Source organism: Nipponia nippon, unplaced genomic scaffold, assembly GCF_047370975.1.
Source record: "Nipponia nippon isolate SJK-2023a ecotype South Korea unplaced genomic scaffold, ASM4737097v1 scaffold_5, whole genome shotgun sequence".
Classification (NCBI taxonomy): domain Eukaryota; kingdom Metazoa; phylum Chordata; class Aves; order Pelecaniformes; family Threskiornithidae; genus Nipponia; species Nipponia nippon.
In genome coordinates, this window is record NW_028262369.1 from 44,597,615 (window position 1) to 44,614,826 (window position 17,212).

The 17,212-nt window shown below is 40.2% G+C and overlaps 1 protein-coding gene across 1 annotated transcript; it reads left to right on the plus strand.

Moving 5' to 3' along the window:
- Positions 1–1,478: 1,478 nt before the first annotated feature.
- PRPF38B (pre-mRNA processing factor 38B) lies at positions 1,479–11,141 on the plus strand. The gene is made up of 6 exons (XM_009470686.2): positions 1,479–1,896; positions 5,344–5,412; positions 5,711–5,862; positions 5,946–6,006; positions 8,574–8,797; positions 9,066–11,141. The coding sequence occupies exons 1-6, from the start codon at positions 1,612–1,614 to the stop codon at positions 9,916–9,918; spliced, it is 1,644 nt and encodes a 547-aa protein (XP_009468961.2). The 5' UTR covers positions 1,479–1,611; the 3' UTR covers positions 9,919–11,141.
- Positions 11,142–17,212: the final 6,071 nt, after the last annotated feature.

Genomic DNA, 17,212 nt, shown 5'->3' on the forward strand with positions numbered 1-17,212 from the left:
GATAAGAACGCTCTTCTGCTACAGTACAAGCTCTAAGGAACGTTAAAGGGCCAAAGTAACGAAGATGAATTACTGTTTCTCAGGTTTTCAATGTGTAATGAAGAGTGAAGACATTCTAATTTTACTTACAGCAGTATTTATCTCCTCGTTTTCAAATTCAAAATCTAAATGAGTTTTAAATAGCACACACGTGGAGACGCTATTTCCATGGGCGCTTCCATACCAACTTCTCCCTGCACCGGTTTCCTGACGCACTGAGCAATGTGGAGCCCTTCTCCGTGCGTACAACTGAATGTATTTTGTCCCACTATGCCCAGGTAGCAGTCATTTTGGTGGACTTTCAGTTACAGTCGCCTGATGTTTAGAATCTCTTGGCAATTCTTCCAAATCACGCGTTCAGTCTCCCTTTAACTTCAGGTTAAAGCTTGACACCAAAGTAGGTAACTAGCTTTTTTGGGTTTTTTTGTGAAAAATGGATGTAATTCAAAACCTGTTGGAAACCTTTGAATAATGAGTTAAATGTAACCTGAAAATTCAAGTTCAATTCATCTATCAGATATATTTCAGGCAAAGCTGGACGATTTTATGTTTCCTCTGTTTCCTGTTAGCATTTAGACGTAGACAGTTACTTTCCTAAATCCAGCTGTTTGTTTTCAAACGCATTAACCCAATTCAGATTGTTCCGAGGCTGTACGTAGTGTTACTGATTTCAGAAAGAGGTGTTCCGCTTGAATTTAGCGGCAGGGAATAGTTATTTTCTTGGTGCAGGGCAAGATTCCCAGAAGCTGCTCAGCCATCGCCAGGTCCCGGCCAGAGGAGAGGGCCTCGCAACCAGCACGAGCTTCAGGCGAACAGGCTTTGATGCATCCCGGCCGTGCAGCCATCAGCGCGCGCTCCTGCACCCCGCGCAACTCCCTCGTTATGTCCCGGCTTCTCCGCCAATGCGGAGGCAGAAGCAGGCGCCCGGCGCTCACCCCCCTGCGCCCCGGCCCCGTCACCAACGACAAGGGTGAGCGACGGGACCGATTTCCAAGTTTGCTGAGCCGCTGGCTGAGGCTCTCGTGTTAGGGTGACAGCAGCCGTCCCGCGGCACGCCGCAGGGTCCCCCCCCCGCTCTCCCCGGCAGGGCTCTCCCCGCCTGCAGGGCCCGCGGCCTGGCCGTCAGGCGCCGCCCGGCTGGGGCAGCCCCGCGGCCGACGTGAGCCTCGGGCCGAGGCCAGCGCGGCCCTCGGCAGCGCAGAAGCGAGAGGGGCGGCGGGGCGGGGCGGCGCTCGCCTCCCCGGCTCTGCGAGGCGGCCGGCTGAGGGGAGAAGGCGAAGGAAGAACCACGCGGCCGGGCCGCAGGAAGGGGCCGAACCCGGGGGGGGGGGCAGGGGGCGCCCCGGCCTCTTCCCCTTCTCTCCCGCCCCCGCCTCGCGGCGCCGCGCTCCCCCGCGGGGATTGGTCGGCTCGGCCCCGGAAGGCGAAGCCGTCACTTCCGCGGAGTCCGCCATCTTGTCAGCGGTTGGCGGAGGCAGCGCCCGGCCCGGTAGCCCGCGCTCTGGTGTGGCGCGGCCGCTCCTCCGCCTCGCAGGCCGCGTGCCGCCGCCCCGCTCCGGGCCCCGAGCCGCCATGGCCAACAACAGCCCCGCTGTCGGCGCCGGCAACTGCCAGGGGCAGCAGGCGGCCCAGCACCAGCCTGGTGCCGTCCCGCCGGCCCAGCAGCAGCTGCAGAGCGGAGCCCCCAAGCCGGCGGCCTCAGGCAAGCAAGGCAACGTGCTGCCGCTGTGGGGGAATGAGAAGACCATGAACCTGAACCCCATGATCCTCACCAACATCCTGTCGTCGCCCTACTTCAAGGTGCAGCTCTATGAGCTCAAGACGTACCACGAAGTGGTGGACGAAATCTACTTCAAGGTGAGCCTGCGGGCCGCGCCCTGGGCGCCGCGGACTCCTCGGGGCTGTGCTGGCGCCTGTCCCGGGCCTCCCTGTGGCTGGGGTTTTTGAAGGGGGAAGGCTTTGATTGCGGCCTGCGGATTCTCTTGCCTTCCTGTCCATTATCTTGCGGTAAGGGATGGGAGCAAATCTCTTTTTTATTGCTTAATTGGGGGAATCCAAGGTGCTGCCTTCCCTCGTTTACGAAAGAAGTGCGCTTCGCGGCGGATTTGGAATTACGGAGTTGTAGGTTAGTTTTGAAGTGGGCAGTGTGAGCCAGGGCAGTGGGGATGAAATGGCCGTCCGAGGACTGCGCTCTCGGTCGGAGAGAGTGGGGAGGGGACCCGATCTGCATGCCACTTCTAGGGACACCCACTCCCCGCAGCCTAGGAGTTGCCGACGCTCCGTATAACTGCGCCGAAGGTATGGTGGTGACTCTAGGTGCTTTCAACAGGAGTTTGCATGTGGCCTTCTTCCTCAGCTAGAGGCTAGGATCCCCCCTCCACACCCAGTCAAAAAGTAGTTCATTTTAGTGCTTCTCTTGGCGTTACGTAGGATGTGCTGGGGAGATAACTGAACTGTTTCAGTGCACCCATGTCTCAGTTCTTGTTTTGTTAGCAGGATTGAATCAGTTTTGCATCGAGGCTTCCATCAAGCCAGTCTCCCAGGTAGAGGTATGCATAATTAATGCTCATCAACACAGCCACATTCTTTGTTCTGATAAGGAGAGCAAAACTTAGATAATTCAGGCTGCTGTCTTCAGTCAGCTGTACTTCGGTGGTTATTGAGATATTTTTCTCAGGTGAATTGATTCTGCTTGGTAATGTTACTGTGTCAGTTAGCAGGTTTCAATATACTTTGAAATAAAAAAAAAAAGTAGCCTTTTTGTCTTATTTAACCAGAGCAAGTCAAGTTACTTAGGGCACTATAGTTGTGAAAAATAATTCCATGGAAGTATTTTGAGATTTTGGGCATTGTTTGCTCTTACTTCTGAAGACAGTGCTACTGTTTTTCCTCTTAATGACAGCACTTCTCTGCTTACACTCTGTCATTTGGAGCAGACTTCTTAATTTTCCTAATTTTTAAAAGTAACATAGATTGTCGACAAAGCTTCTTTTCACTTAGTTTACCATGTGCTGCAATATGAGATAGAAATAATTCATTCTATCAGAATGGAAAGCAGCAAAGTTTATTTTTGCAAGTGATGGCAAGAGCTGAAAAATTTATAAAAGAAACGTATTTTCAGGAAATTTGAGAGCTGACTGTATTTTACATGGACCCTGTCAGATGTAGTAAAAAATATTCGATGTGATTCATCTTCTTAGTATTGGTAGAGCTCAGCTGCAGTAGGTCAAATAGTTCATTTGCTTGTCTCACTGTTTCATTCCATAAGTGGCTTAATCTTAAATTGGGGTAGAATTTTGACATACCATTAAATAACCGCTTATTAATCCAATGTAAATAAAGTTTGTTTACTGGACTTGACAGTTATTCTGACTCAAAACTGCATGCTAAATAAAGACAAAACTCAGCCCCTTACTTACTCATGAGTAATAAATGTGGGGGAGGAGATAACCTGATGGTTAAGGTACTTCACTGATATTCAGAAGATTTGAATTCTATTCATGTTTTAAGAGTTGTGAAAAATTGCTGGCTTTTTTTTTTTTTCCTGAATTGAGCGTGATATCCACCATAGCAGGTGTATTTTCAAGTGTATTTGTCTTTGTTTGGGAACCAAAATAAGTGGCTCATTTAAAAAATTTAAGAATGCTGGGTGCTGGATTCTCAAGAAAGATGATCTTAAGTCACACAGGCAGCTAGTGATAGGGACCATCTTTGAAGATATGGATTCTGTCTAGATATTAGAATTAAGTCACTTGTAGCTCTGGTCTCCTGTTTCAGTTCTGCGTCTGCAAAGTGGATGACTTCCTCTTTCTTTATCCCTGATCTTAGCACCATGTGCATGTCCTCAACTTCATTTAATCTGTATACTTCCAACAAGTTAAGCATATGCAGCAGTCTTTGTAGGATCAAAACTTCAAGTACTCCTTTCTGAAATGAATATTGTTTTCAGGGCTTTGTTTTTTTTTTTTTTATCGATATCTGTCAAAACCAGCATGTTTATATTGGTTACGGCCAATAAATGTAACCGTAATTAAAAAAATTGAAGAGTACCATTGTGATAGTGTCATACTGGTTCCTCTGACTAAAAAATACTTTTCGCTTCCTGTGAGAGGCAAAACTGTAAATAATCAGAAGGATGTGCAGTATTATTTATGTAGTATTTGTGAACTTCTCATATGATGCTAAAAATACAGGAAGTCATAGTGGACTTTGAATTCCACGGTATTGGCATCTCCCATGTTTCCTATTTGGGTAAGACAGCAACTGTAAAAAAAACAGTTCAGCAACTTCAGCCATTAGTGTATCTCTGATTTCATGTGATTGTGTACATAATTAGTTTTGTTTCGTGTATTGTTGAAGAATTTTAATTTGTGAACTGCAGCACAACTTGGCCACAAACTCTTATCCCCTGTCCAGTGTAACACCGTTGCATCTTTTTTTGTCTTGCTTTTACTTATTTTTTTTAAGTTGATGTGTTTAGGAAGTATACTTGTTTATTGAGTCAGATGTTACTTCTCTGAATTTCACAATTGCAAATGTAGCTTAGGCAGCTTTATGGTTCTTAACTTGTTTATGATTCTTATTGTCAAATTCAAGGAATGGTCTCGGTTAACTGTTTGTGCACTCATCTCTAAATGCATCTCAAAAGATTTGGATTAGGCAAGCTTTGCTCATTAGTACTTAGGAACCATTTTACTCAAGAACATCACTGCATTCTACAAGAAAAAATACTGTCTTTTTAGATTAAAATACTACACTTCATAGACATCTTTCTTTTGTCCTAATTGTAGGTCATACTCAAAAGAAATCTCTAAGCTCACTGCATAAATGAGATTTTATGAATAGAGACTGTAGATTTTGACTTCTGTAGCTGTCATCAGCAGGTATCACTAAACTTCTTAAGAGACAGTTTAAATAAAGGTAATTGTTTAGTCGCCATAGAAAATAGTAATGATGGAGTGTAGTCATGAAGTATTTGAAAGTACATAGAGTGCAGAATAAGCATGGATGCTTGCTTTGGTTTGTGGTTTTGTTGTGGTTTGTTTGTTTTGTTTTGTTTTTTTTTTTTTAAACTTCATCCATGATTTTTGCTATCATTTCTTAATGTGGTAATTAAAAAAGCCTAATGCTTTGCTTTAATGACAAAGCAGACTTGATCCTGAATTTGGTAGGAGAAGACAAGCTATTTAAGATTGATTTAGGATATCCATTGTTTAGATTAGGTTTGTATAGGCAGCTAAACATTATGGAGGTTTTAATTGCCATTTTCTGTCTTTCTTTCCTCCCCCCACCCTGCCCTTTCAGGTTACGCATGTCGAACCATGGGAGAAGGGGAGCAGAAAAACAGCAGGCCAGACAGGGATGTGTGGAGGGGTAAGTAGAAGTACGTGCCTTCTTAAATTTTTCTGTCTGGTAAATAAATTTCCCAAGCATAGCTAAAACTTGTTTGTATGTTGGCTCAGTCCCTAGATGTAAATGCATTTATTACAAAGAGTTGATATTTTTCCCTTTGCTTCCAGAGCTGTGGATGCAAGTAGTATTACTTTTTCCACATGGCTCTGTTTGTAGCTTTAGATTGTATCCTGTGTCAGTTCTCACATTGTTTTGTAGATTTGGAATAATGTCTTTGTGACTTCCTGCGTTATCACCCAACTTTTTTTTTGTTTGAAAGGTGCGTGGTGTTGGAACTGGAGGAATTGTGTCTACTGCTTTTTGTCTGCTCTACAAATTATTTACACTGAAACTCACTCGTAAGCAAGTGATGGGCCTTATAACTCATACAGACTCTCCATATATTAGGGCTCTTGGATTTATGTATATTAGGTAAGTATCAATATAATCAAGTAATGACTAATTTAATATATGGAAAGCTGTCTTAAAATTTTACATTCTTTTTGTACTTAAAGGTACACACAACCACCTACAGATCTATGGGACTGGTTTGAATCCTTTCTTGATGATGAAGAGGTATGTCGGCGAGGGTAATAATTTGTTTTCTTTTGTTTCTTTTCATGTTACTACTTTAGGTTTAAGCACTGTTTGATAAGGTTTTCTGTAATTTGAATGTTGCAATGTTATGTTCTTGTAATTTCTTTAATTAGTGCAGGAAGCAGGTCTGAGCTGGGACCCCGGGTCATTTTTCTTAGATTTAACAGAATTTTCTATTGCTTAGGATGTTAACTGTGTCAAATATTACAAAGCCATGTGAAACAGGTTCATTACATCAGAATGCAGACAGCTCAGAATGCAGACAGCAGGCTGTGTGAGTGCGGCTTCTGAGCGGTTTTTAGAAAAAGAATTGTTTTTAAGCAAGGTGTGGTAAGCCCTGAGAGTGCTAAATTTGTATTTTGCATTTATTACTGGCACAGGGGGAATTGGTGCTTACATAGAAGAGTGGGAAGTATGTAGTAGAAATGAGCATTCACCTTCAAAAATCTCTGTGGTGGTTATTCACGTCCTGGAATAACTAAACCTGCGATTTCTTCAGAGAAACAAACAGCCTAATTACTGCATAAGGTGGCGTTGTTTCTAGTAACCTTAATGTCTTTGCTAACGGGGCAAAAAAAGAAACCTGAGTTGCTAACTGAAGAAGTTCAGTAAAGAATTATTGTGCAGTCAGATAGATGAATACCTTTGGTACCATAGTCCTGATTTACTGTCTGGAGAATCAGAGTAGGAGCTGGTGGGTGAGGTTTCTTGGTCTATGAAGTTGAATATACAGTCTGCTGCATACTGTTGCAATTTGTATTTATTGAGCAGGTTTTAAATTACATCCTAGACTTAAGAATGGAGCAGGAAGGATCACTTGCCCTCTTCAGTGTGACAGTAGGCATCTACTTCAAGACATCTCAAATGTTGTAGTTGCGAATGATGTCCAAATACTTGTGTAATTGACACTATTTTTAAGACCTGTATCTGACTGCAATGCAGTGTATTTATTTTAAACAGCTTCTTTCACGCTAAGTATCAAAAACACTGTGCAAAGGAAACAGCTGTTCTTTCAGGTAAACCTGTGTTACTGTATGTTTGCAACAAAAATCAAACCAAATTTAAATCTTGATTGCATTGCTGTGATATCCTCCTTCTCCCCCAGGTGGTGCTAGTTAAGATGAACTCTTCTCTGCAGAGTTGTGTTGTAACTTGTGAGGAGGATTGGGGTGGCTTCATTTTCAGGGTCCCACAAACAACTTGATTCCCAGGACAATAAAGCGATCACAAGTGTGATTGATTGTGCAGGTCTTAACTGGTTCATTATTCAAAGCACCTTTTTTAGTTCATACACTTCAGTTCTTGCAGATATTGCTTATCAGCATATATTTGTTTATTGTTGTTTACAAACTCCCAATATATTTTTGGAATTGGTGTTTCTTTCCCAGCTGCTTTCAGTAGCTTTGTGTTATGTAGGAAAAAGTGCTTGGGGCTGCTTGCCTTAAGTTTCTTACCAGTCCTGGTCAAGCTCAATAGGGTGAAGCAAATTTATATATATCTGGAATTATTTAAACCTACAGGATTTTTTTTTTCCTCCAGTTCTTAAATATGTGGAAGCAGTTCATCTTTTGTCATGCTGCTGTGAAAAACTTCCCAGGATACAGAGTTACTTTTCAAAATGCTTCTTATGTTTATTTTGTTTAACTGTACGTACTCTCCAGGTGCTACGTTTAACTCCTTTTTTTCTTCTTTAGATCTCTGCAGCGATTATATTTGGAAAAACTGTATATCTGAACACTTAAATGTGTGTGAGTGCAAGCAGTTTTACATTTAGATTTTCTCTTCCTGTTTAGGTAACAAATCTCACTTTCCTTGTGTGCTTGCACTATAGGTTTGGGACTGACAATAGCTGACTAACATGTCCTGAGCTGTGAGAGGGCATAGCAAGAAGGCCTTCATGCGGTAATGACCCTTTTCAGAGACAATGGTCATCATGGATTATGCGTTTCCAATTATTTGTTCATTTATTTATTTTTTTACATATTTCTAAATTAGAAACCTCACTGCTTCATGGCAGTTGGTTTGCTATTGCTTCCAATTCTGTTAGGATGCCATTTTGTACTAGAGGTTTTTCTATGATCATCTTTAGATAGGCGATGATGTAGTTCTTAAATGATTTAGGCCACAGGGTTGGGTATGATGGTACGCAGTTGTACATCCACAAAATGGAGTATTAAATGTAGTTTGAGAGGACTTCTCAGCTTTGTGGCATTTAAATAAAATAGAAGATCATACCATATAACCGGACTGTGTAAGGGGATTTCGCGTTAATCTCTTCATCGACAGTCCCTTACCATCCAGATGGCTGCAGGATTAGTATGTGCCTGCATGCGTATGTATTAAGTCCCGTTCCCTATCTGTAACGTACTGCCAAATCCAAAGGGTGCAGAGCTTGGATTTTTCTAAGGAAATGTATTAGAATATGAGAGAAGTAAACTTTCATAATCATGAGACTTCAGGAGGGCAGTAATGTAGCAGCATTTTTTTTTTTTAATTGGTAAAGAATATTTTTGACCATCAGGATATTTTTTGCTTGTATTTTGTAGGACCTGGATGTGAAGGCAGGTGGGGGTTGTGTTATGACCATCGGGGAGATGCTTCGTTCCTTCCTCACTAAGCTCGAATGGTTTTCCACGTTGTTTCCAAGAATTCCTGTGCCAGTCCAGAAAACCATTGACCAGCAAATTAAAAGCAGACCTAGAAAAATCAAGAAAGATGGCAAGGAGGGAATGGAAGAAATAGACCGGCATGCAGAACGTAGACGTTCAAGGTCATATGCGCAATATTTTGAAAGTGTGAATGTTAAAAGTTCAATATTGAACAACTTATTACCAGAAACATGTCATCTTTTCACTGAGAGAGGTTTTAAGGCAACAGGCAAAACAGTTATTGGATGCTAATGGATGAAGATAATCAGATTATATTTGCTATTTAAGATTAAATACAGACTGTGTATGTAAAGTATAAATGGGAAAGTAAAGAGGGTCCCTTAACTTTAAAAGGTTGTGTTTCATATTGAATATCTTTTATTTTAAAAGGTCTCCAAGACGATCCATCAGTCCCAGGAGGTCTCCCAGAAGATCCAGAAGCAGAAGTCATCATCGGGAAGGCCATGGATCATCTAGTTTTGATAGAGAACTAGAAAGAGAAAGGGAACGGCAGAGATTAGAACGTGAAGCTAAGGAGAGAGAAAAAGAAAGGCGGAGATCTCGAAGTACTGATCGCACGCTAGAACGGAGGCGAAGCAGAAGCAGGGACAGGTACAGAAGCCGTAGTCGAAGTCGTGACAGGAAAGGAGATAGAAGAGACAGGGATAGGGAGCGAGAGAAAGAAAACGAACGGAGCCGGAAAAAAGAGAGAGATTATGATAAGGAAAGAGGAAGTGAGAGGGAAAAAGATCGATCCAGAGAGAGATCGAAAGAAAGGAAAAGTAAGGGTGATACAGAAGAGAGAAGACACAAGGATGACAAGGATGACAAGAAACACCGGGATGACAAGAGGGATTCCAAAAAAGAGAGAAAACATAGCAGAAGTCGAAGCCGGGAAAGAAAGCATAGGAGTAGGAGCCGAAGTAAGAATACAGGTAAGCGCAGCAGAAGCAGGAGCAAAGAGAAATCAAGTAAACATAAAAATGAAAGTAAAGAGAAGTCAAATAAACGCAGCAGAAGCGGAAGCAGAGGAAGAACAGATAGTGTTGAGAAGTCCAGAAAACGAGACCAGAGTCCCAGCAAAGAAAAACCTAGAAGGCGCAGCAGAAGCAAAGAACGTTCCCACAAACACGATCACAGTGATAGCAAGGACCATTCAGACAAACACGATCGTCGAAGGAGCCAAAGTACGGAACGAGAGAGCCAAGAAAAGCAACATAAAAACAAAGATGAGACTGTGTGAACTCTTTGAGAAGTGGATCACATTGAATCCTATAAATGTTTGATTAAATCCTGCTTATTTTTTCTTAAAGTTGAGATTGTGCAGTAGTTGATGAGCACTCTTCTCCAACCTCCCTCTAGGCCGCAGATTGTCATTTCCTATTTTGGGTAGGGAAGTGCCTTTGTAAACCCATTCAATGCATTGACGGTTTCAAACCATTTGTTTAGTTTAATTCGTAATGCAGAGATTGTTCTTGCATTTTTATTGTTCAGATGTTTCTGAAATGTACAGTCTGTACATATGTCCTGAAAATGTTTTAATTCCTTTGGCATGGTTGCCATGTTGGTTAAATTTGTATGAGGCAATAAACTGCCACTAATTCTACTTTCATTTTGCAGATGTGGAATTATGGTTTGTATCCTGAAGTTAGCATGGCTGTGCTTTACGTAATAGTATGGCTTTTAGGGATGGATCTCGAATGTGTATTATAGCTGAGATATTTATGTGCATACAATGTACATGGAGGGCTGCAGATTTAGAACTAACGTGTCCACTGTACCTGCTGTTTTTTCAAAAGCTTTTAAAATGTATTATGTTGTTGATCACCACTGGTGTTAAATTGAGAGTGGACTTTCAAGGAGATAGTGGTTTTGATGCAAAGATTTAGATTATGTTGGGGCTTGTTTAGTAATTCTTTAGAAAGGCTACCTCAAGCGGACACTGTAAGGTTGATGGATGAGTACTGTAGCTATCTATGCATTTTATTTGTTTGGACAAAAAATCCCTGTAAGCTTCCATTTTTTTAAAACACAATTTATCCATTTGTGGTCTTTTAATGTTTTTAATCAGCAGCTGCACTCTGTCATTTATGATAATCCTGGGCTAATAAAGGCATTTAAGATGGGAAGAGGGAGGTAGGAAGAAGAAGAAAATTATTACAAAGGATTTCAGTTTCAAGCTTCCAAAGCATTTTTATAAGTGTAACATTTAAAATAAGAATTACCTGATAGTGTCCTTTTTTAAGTCATATTTTCTACAAATAGTAAGGATTGCAGTTTGTGCTGAACATTTCATCTGGCAGATTTTTTTTTTTTTTAAACAGGTTGTTAGAAGGAAAAACCAAAATGCATTATAGAAAAAAATCATATCATTAAAGTCCAAGTCTATTTGATAGATTATTCTGATGACTTGTATACTAAGTGAGGAGAAACATCTGGAATAAACTCTCAATTAATTCCTTTGTATTGGGTGTCAGCTTTTCCCTGCATGTTCATTGCTAGTTGAAGAGTGTTTGGGTTCCTCCACGTTTCATTTGCAGACGAAGTGACACTTGCATGAGTAAGGGATTTTATGGAAGAAGTACCTTGTAAGGAAGATGTAGCTAACAAAGAAATGCAGCAGCCCAAAAATAGGAAGAACGTTAAGTGTGACTCCTTCATGACCATGAGGTGACCTGAAGGTAGAAACAAATTGATGTTTGTGTCTTTTTGCTTCTCTGTGATGCGGGTCATCTAGGTGTGATATTTAAATATTAGGATTTTTTTTTTTTTTTAAACTTCCAGGACAAAACAAACAGTGCTTGAATTTCTAACAATACACTTCATTCCATAGTATTCAAAGAAGCAGAAATAACAAACTCAATTTTTTTCTTCTTCCCTGTTCTTACTGTTTTCTGAATTGTTAGTCTTCCCTTTGTCACCGTGATCCGTAGTATTAGAAATCTTCTAATACCGAGGTTGTTCAGGTATTGTCTCCTTATATTTTTGTTATCGGATTCTAAATCTGAGCTTGAAACAAAGCTTAAGCTTTAGCAAGTTCTTTCCATTGCGGTGTAAAACTAAAATACTGACCACTCATTTAATATAGGAGGAGAAAAACTGTATTGGCCATTTAAGAAATGCCCCGGCTGGTAGATTATTAGAACTGCCTTTGCAGTCTGCCAGGAGATTGTGTGGATTCCGTCAAAATAATGAGGACAACCTTAGCTTACCTTATTTGCCACTAGAAGGCTCCTTTTGGTCTCATTAGTTTTTAACCTTCAGCCTATGAGTTTCTGAAACAAGTACGTTCTTGGGCAGAGGAGCTGTAAGGCCAGCGTTCTGTCAAGGAGAATGGATTACCGATTGCCAGTTGTTCCTTCAGTGCTCCACCTCCGCCGCCATTGTTGGGAAATACAGTGAAAGAATGGTTTATTTGCAGGCAAAAGCCCAATATTTGAGGAACAATCTTTGACCTTAAAGTGGAGAGAGCCACCTAATTACAATGAAGATAGTGAACATTTTGATGCAGCTTGTGCAAACACCGGCTTGTGCCAGTATCTCTTACAAGTGCAGTAATCTGAGGACTTTGCTTTTCTTTTTCAATAAATAGTCATTTCTGACTTTTGGATTTAATTTGATCTGTATTATGTACCTGAGCTAGCAGTGTAATGGATAGCACAATATTCACAACTGACCAAGACCCATGAAAACAACTTAAACCAAGACACCCATCTTAAGTTATCGTTGGGATTTAGTATCTTGTAGCTCGTGTGTTTGGACCTAGGGACTCTTTAATTCCCTTTTGTCTTTCTGATGCCATTTTATTTCATAGGACCTTCCTTGAAACCAGCTCTGATTAGAAATGGTGAGATCAGTGGAGTCTGCAGTGCTGACTGGTCCGACGCAGTTGCTAGCGGTACAGCTGCAGTGGGCATTTGGCTCGGCATCATTAGAAGAAAATTTCTGTCAATTTTAATTGGAGGTATTATGAGAGCTTTCCCAGGAGGTGTGGTTGCAGAGCTTCTGTCTGACAGAGCCTGTGCGGTTACTCTTCAGTTCTCGGGGTAAAAGCACAACAAACCAAGCTTTCCGCAGCATGCCACGTGTCCATAGCTGGCACAGTTGTTCCTCTTGAAGCCTCCTCTGTCTCTGAAATTTCCCCTGGCTCCCATGATAAGTACTTACCTGGACTAATAATACTAATTTGAGAAATAGACCTCTATTTTGTTTTTATTTTTTCTCTTGAAGATACTACTCTGACAGTATTTCAGATCTTCAGAAGTAGCAAAGTGGCATTCTTTTATTTTAAGGCAGGGTCAAGGCTTTGGCCCCAGAGATTCACATCTACCTACTGCCGCGTAACTATGCAGGTAATTAGTGTCAGCACAAAAGGACTTTTATGTATCTGACTTTGAAACATAATAGGAGTGGTATTTTGACTGTCGATCTGTATTGAAAAAGATAATGTTTTGGCAGGGCAATTTATCTGATCACAATGAGAGGTACTTAGTACCCCATACCCATGTTTTTTATACTTTCATTTATATGTTGATGAAGAAACATGAATGAGCTCATACTTTTGGTATTTACAGCTGAATATTACTGTACTGACTCCAAGACAGTATACAAACAGCCGGGAGCTCTTAAGGGGAACCTGAAAGAATTAGATGACTTCTACTGGCTTTGGTAGATGTTTGAGCCCTTTCTGCACTGCTGTGAAGTGCACATAACTTTACACACAGGAGATGTCCACCAGCTATTAAGCAGGGTAAAACAGCAATTAAATGCCACTCTTGAGGCTTCGCAATGTAGCTGTTATTGTATCTCCTTCCCCCCCTTCCCACCAATAGTGGGATGTGGCAGAACACTTCCTAAATCTCAGCAATTTTAGGTCAAATCTGAAACCAACTGAAGGATAGATTTTTGCCAGTTTCTTTACTGGACTGAAAACAGCCTATCTAAGTTTTGAGCTATTACTTCTGTGTCAAATACAATTACAAATAATTTGTTTTTGGAACAATATGTACAAATTTTTTTGCAAGTGTTCATCTCTGTGTAATTGCAACTAATACATCTTTAAAATTATTCATTTAATTGAATTTTTTTGTTAAGTAAGCATTAATGAAGGCATCTGTCATAACCTAGGTGTTTTTAATCACCTAATTTGTTAGTATAAGCCATTTCACAGATACTGTTCTGAAAGCATTTATTTTTCTTCGCATACCGATACGCTGCCTACCTCTGGGTCTTCAACAGGAATTTTCTTGATTCTCAAATTTTTCTTCTTTTAAGAGGTTTGTGGGGTTGGGGTGCTTGTTTGCTTGGGTTGGTTTTGGGTTTTGGTTTTTTTTTTTGGTTGTTTGGTTTGTTTTGTTATTTTGGCGTTTATTTGGGGTTTTTTGGTTGGTTGCTTTTTCTGCTTCATGAAGACCAGAGCTTCACACTCGTAAACAGCAAACTACATTTATGGAAATAACTACATGTAATTGTCCTTTCCTGTGATCTTAAAACAAGTCAGCGTGACCCATAAAAAAAACATTTGCCTCAGTCTGGAGAGAACCTGAAACTAATCCTGACTAAAGCTTTTTAATCATCTCGGTGAGTGCCAGTGAAGTTTCACGTATCAGTGGTGTTAATTATTATTAGACAATGTCTGATGCCTGAGTATAATTAGACAATTACTAATGCCTGAGTAAGAATGCCTGCAACATATGCACAGCCACAGTAGGAGGTGTGGATCTGGCTCTGGTTGTGTTGCTTTTCCTCCCTGTTTTGGTAAATTGTCTACATCTTCTACCTACTTTTTCTTGGAGTTGTGACTCCTCTTCAGCTTTTTTTTTTTTTTTTTTAAACAGACATGCAAATAATACTTTGTTACAATTACTTCTCATTTTCAACCATGAAAATGAGAGGAGCTGATGAAAATAGTACTACAGCATTGTCAAGGTTGTAGTGTGTAATTTTGAGATGTCAATGTCTGTATGTCAGGAAGAATAGAGAAAAAATACACCAATAGCTAATAATTGCTTAAATTACGTTATCGTTACTATTCGAGCATGGAAATATCAGAATTGCGTATACGAAAAGAAGCAAGCTGCGGCTTGAATTTGATTCCAAAAGAAACTGATTGCTTTAGACCTCTGAAAATCCAGTTAATAGCCACCTGGTTAAACACTTAGGCTTTGGTGACAGTGTTTGACAATGATGACTGCAAAGAAAAAACACTTAAATAAAACCCTTGAGGATGGAAGTTGTGAACCATACTTATTTTTACATTCTTAATTTTTTTTTTTTTTCAAATTAAATGAGAAGTAAACCCAACTTTTTATTAAGTAATGCAGGGCAGCAGTTTTAAATAATGTTTCCTAAAGAAAGACTTGCTTGACAGTGAATAAATGCAGATCATGTTCTAAGAAGCAACATGTAATTCTTGGGCCATCTACAGTCATTTTACTGAAGAGAGATTCCCAGGAGATTATTTTGTGCAAGCGATCAGAAGCAGTGACTGTGATACACAGCACAACTGTGTTCTGTGAAGAAAGGAAATTTTCAGAATGCATGGTGTCTATTTTTATAGGCTGAAAATAGCGTTAAAAACCCTGTTGCCTTTGGTAACCTTTATACATAAGCTTCTGAAGACTGTTTTTGTAAGATATCTTTGAGTAATTGTTTTACTTTTTATGTTTGTAGAACCCTTGAACTTGAACTTTGCTTTCTATGTTGGCTGAAAAAGTAACCACTGTGAAGTATGAGAAAAGGTTCTGCCTTTTCTGGAAAATGGGAAATCAAAATTTCAGTAATAACTGTCAGTTCTTCATGAGCCACAAAGCAAAACAAGTCAGTTGATGTGAAGAGGACGTTATGTTTACCCTCATGAGTCACCTCTCAAAAATGTAAAGGAAGAAACTTTTTTTTGAAATTTAGATTAAAATGAAATAGCCTTAGAAAGTATTAAGCCTATTGATTAAGCCTCAAGCTGCTTTTGAGTGCACCTAAACTGCTGCTTTTTTTTTTTTTAAGGAGTTAAATTCATTCTTTTAATCTTTATTTCAGCCTTTGGTATTTCATTGACACATTAGGTCTAGAACGCACCTACTGATTAATAACTGTCTTGGAAGAGCTTTTAAAACCACTTGCTTTACGGGGAAAATTACAGTTCAAGATTATGGAGATGTCTATCAGGGTTCATCTGCATTTTAAAAATTATCTCGTCAGTTGAGGCTCAAATTTGGTGTCCTGGATTAAATCTCAGATATGGCTAGGTGTTCAGCCTCCCTCCTCCCAGTCCTCAAGCAGCTGTGACTGTTGCAGTTAAGCACAGATGTCATCTTTCCAGCTTCAGGGAAAGAAAGACTAAGAGCATTTAGGGAGAATGGTGTTATCAACAGCCTTAACATCCAGGATAGCTGTGGGAGCACAGCAGCAAAGCGGAGATGATCAGCTTTAAGGGAAAAAAAGCCAGCAGTGACTTCTTGCCATCCTTTTGAGACAAGGGCAGTAAATAGTCCAGAACACCAGTACTTTTGTTGGAGAATAAGCAGTTTTAGCTAGCAGAGAGAGAAAGTAAATGAGTGCTGAAGAGTATCTTGATCTGTTTGGATTTTGAGGGCTTTTCTGGGGAACTACAGGATAGTATTAGAAAAGGCTTAATGAAGTGAAAGAGGGTTTTATTGTAAATGGAGGAGAGGACAAATCAGTATTGATAGCAGGAATAGACAACATGAGGTTGCTGAGGTAAACATGATGGATTTGAACAAACCAGTTCTATTTAGGATATACAGGATTGGTGACCTTATCCCTCCAATCCCAAAGATTTATGCAGCAGGAAAATTTTGATTAATACATCCTAATCTGAATAACGATGCTTATAACTTACCTCCTTATATAAACCAGAATTTTCATCTAGATATGTTGTTCTGTATTGCTCTTCTACAAATCACTATAACAGAATTCAGAAATTAAGACAATTTCAGTTACAAAAAAGCAACTGTCTTGAGAACTGTTTGTTTCAGTGGCTCCTTTTGAAGTTTTCTAGCAGTTCACATAGGCAAATAAAGCACAAGACTACCCTGTTGAAACCCCAGAAGAAAAAAGGTAAAATAGGGTGAGGTAAGCCACACTTTTTTTTGCTTTTTTTAAATAAAAATCAGAAGTGCGACCTTGTTTAAATTGTAATGGGATATGGCGAGGCTATAAAAGATAAGCCTCTCTTTTATTACGTGCTATCAGATAAATAGTAAATGTTGTGACAGTGTAGAATGCATGATGGTATACAGGCCACAATATAGGTGAGATTTTTTTTTTTTTAATTATACATTATAAGATGGGGGGGTGAGACAACCCTGCATAACACTAACACAAGCCTTGACTATCAAATATATATATTATTTGCATCCTATTTGGAGTTACATGATACTAACATGTTTTATAAACATCATGGATTTGGAATGAATGTACTGTGCGCTCTTACCCATTCCAACAGAGCTTCCAAAACAGGTTACTGAAATGACATGAAACAGTAGTATAAATGTTAGGTGTCAGGTTGTAAGCCGGAA

Bases quoted from the DNA above. Each gene is read 5' to 3' on its own strand.
- PRPF38B (XM_009470686.2), top strand. From the start codon at position 1,612: ATGGCCAACAACAGCCCCGCTGTCGGCGCCGGCAACTGCCAGGGGCAG. The intron at 1,897-5,343 runs GTGAGCCTGCGG...CTGCCCTTTCAG, and splicing joins TGGACGAAATCTACTTCAAG to GTTACGCATGTCGAACCATG. The intron at 8,798-9,065 runs GTCATATGCGCA...TTATTTTAAAAG, and splicing joins GCAGAACGTAGACGTTCAAG to GTCTCCAAGACGATCCATCA.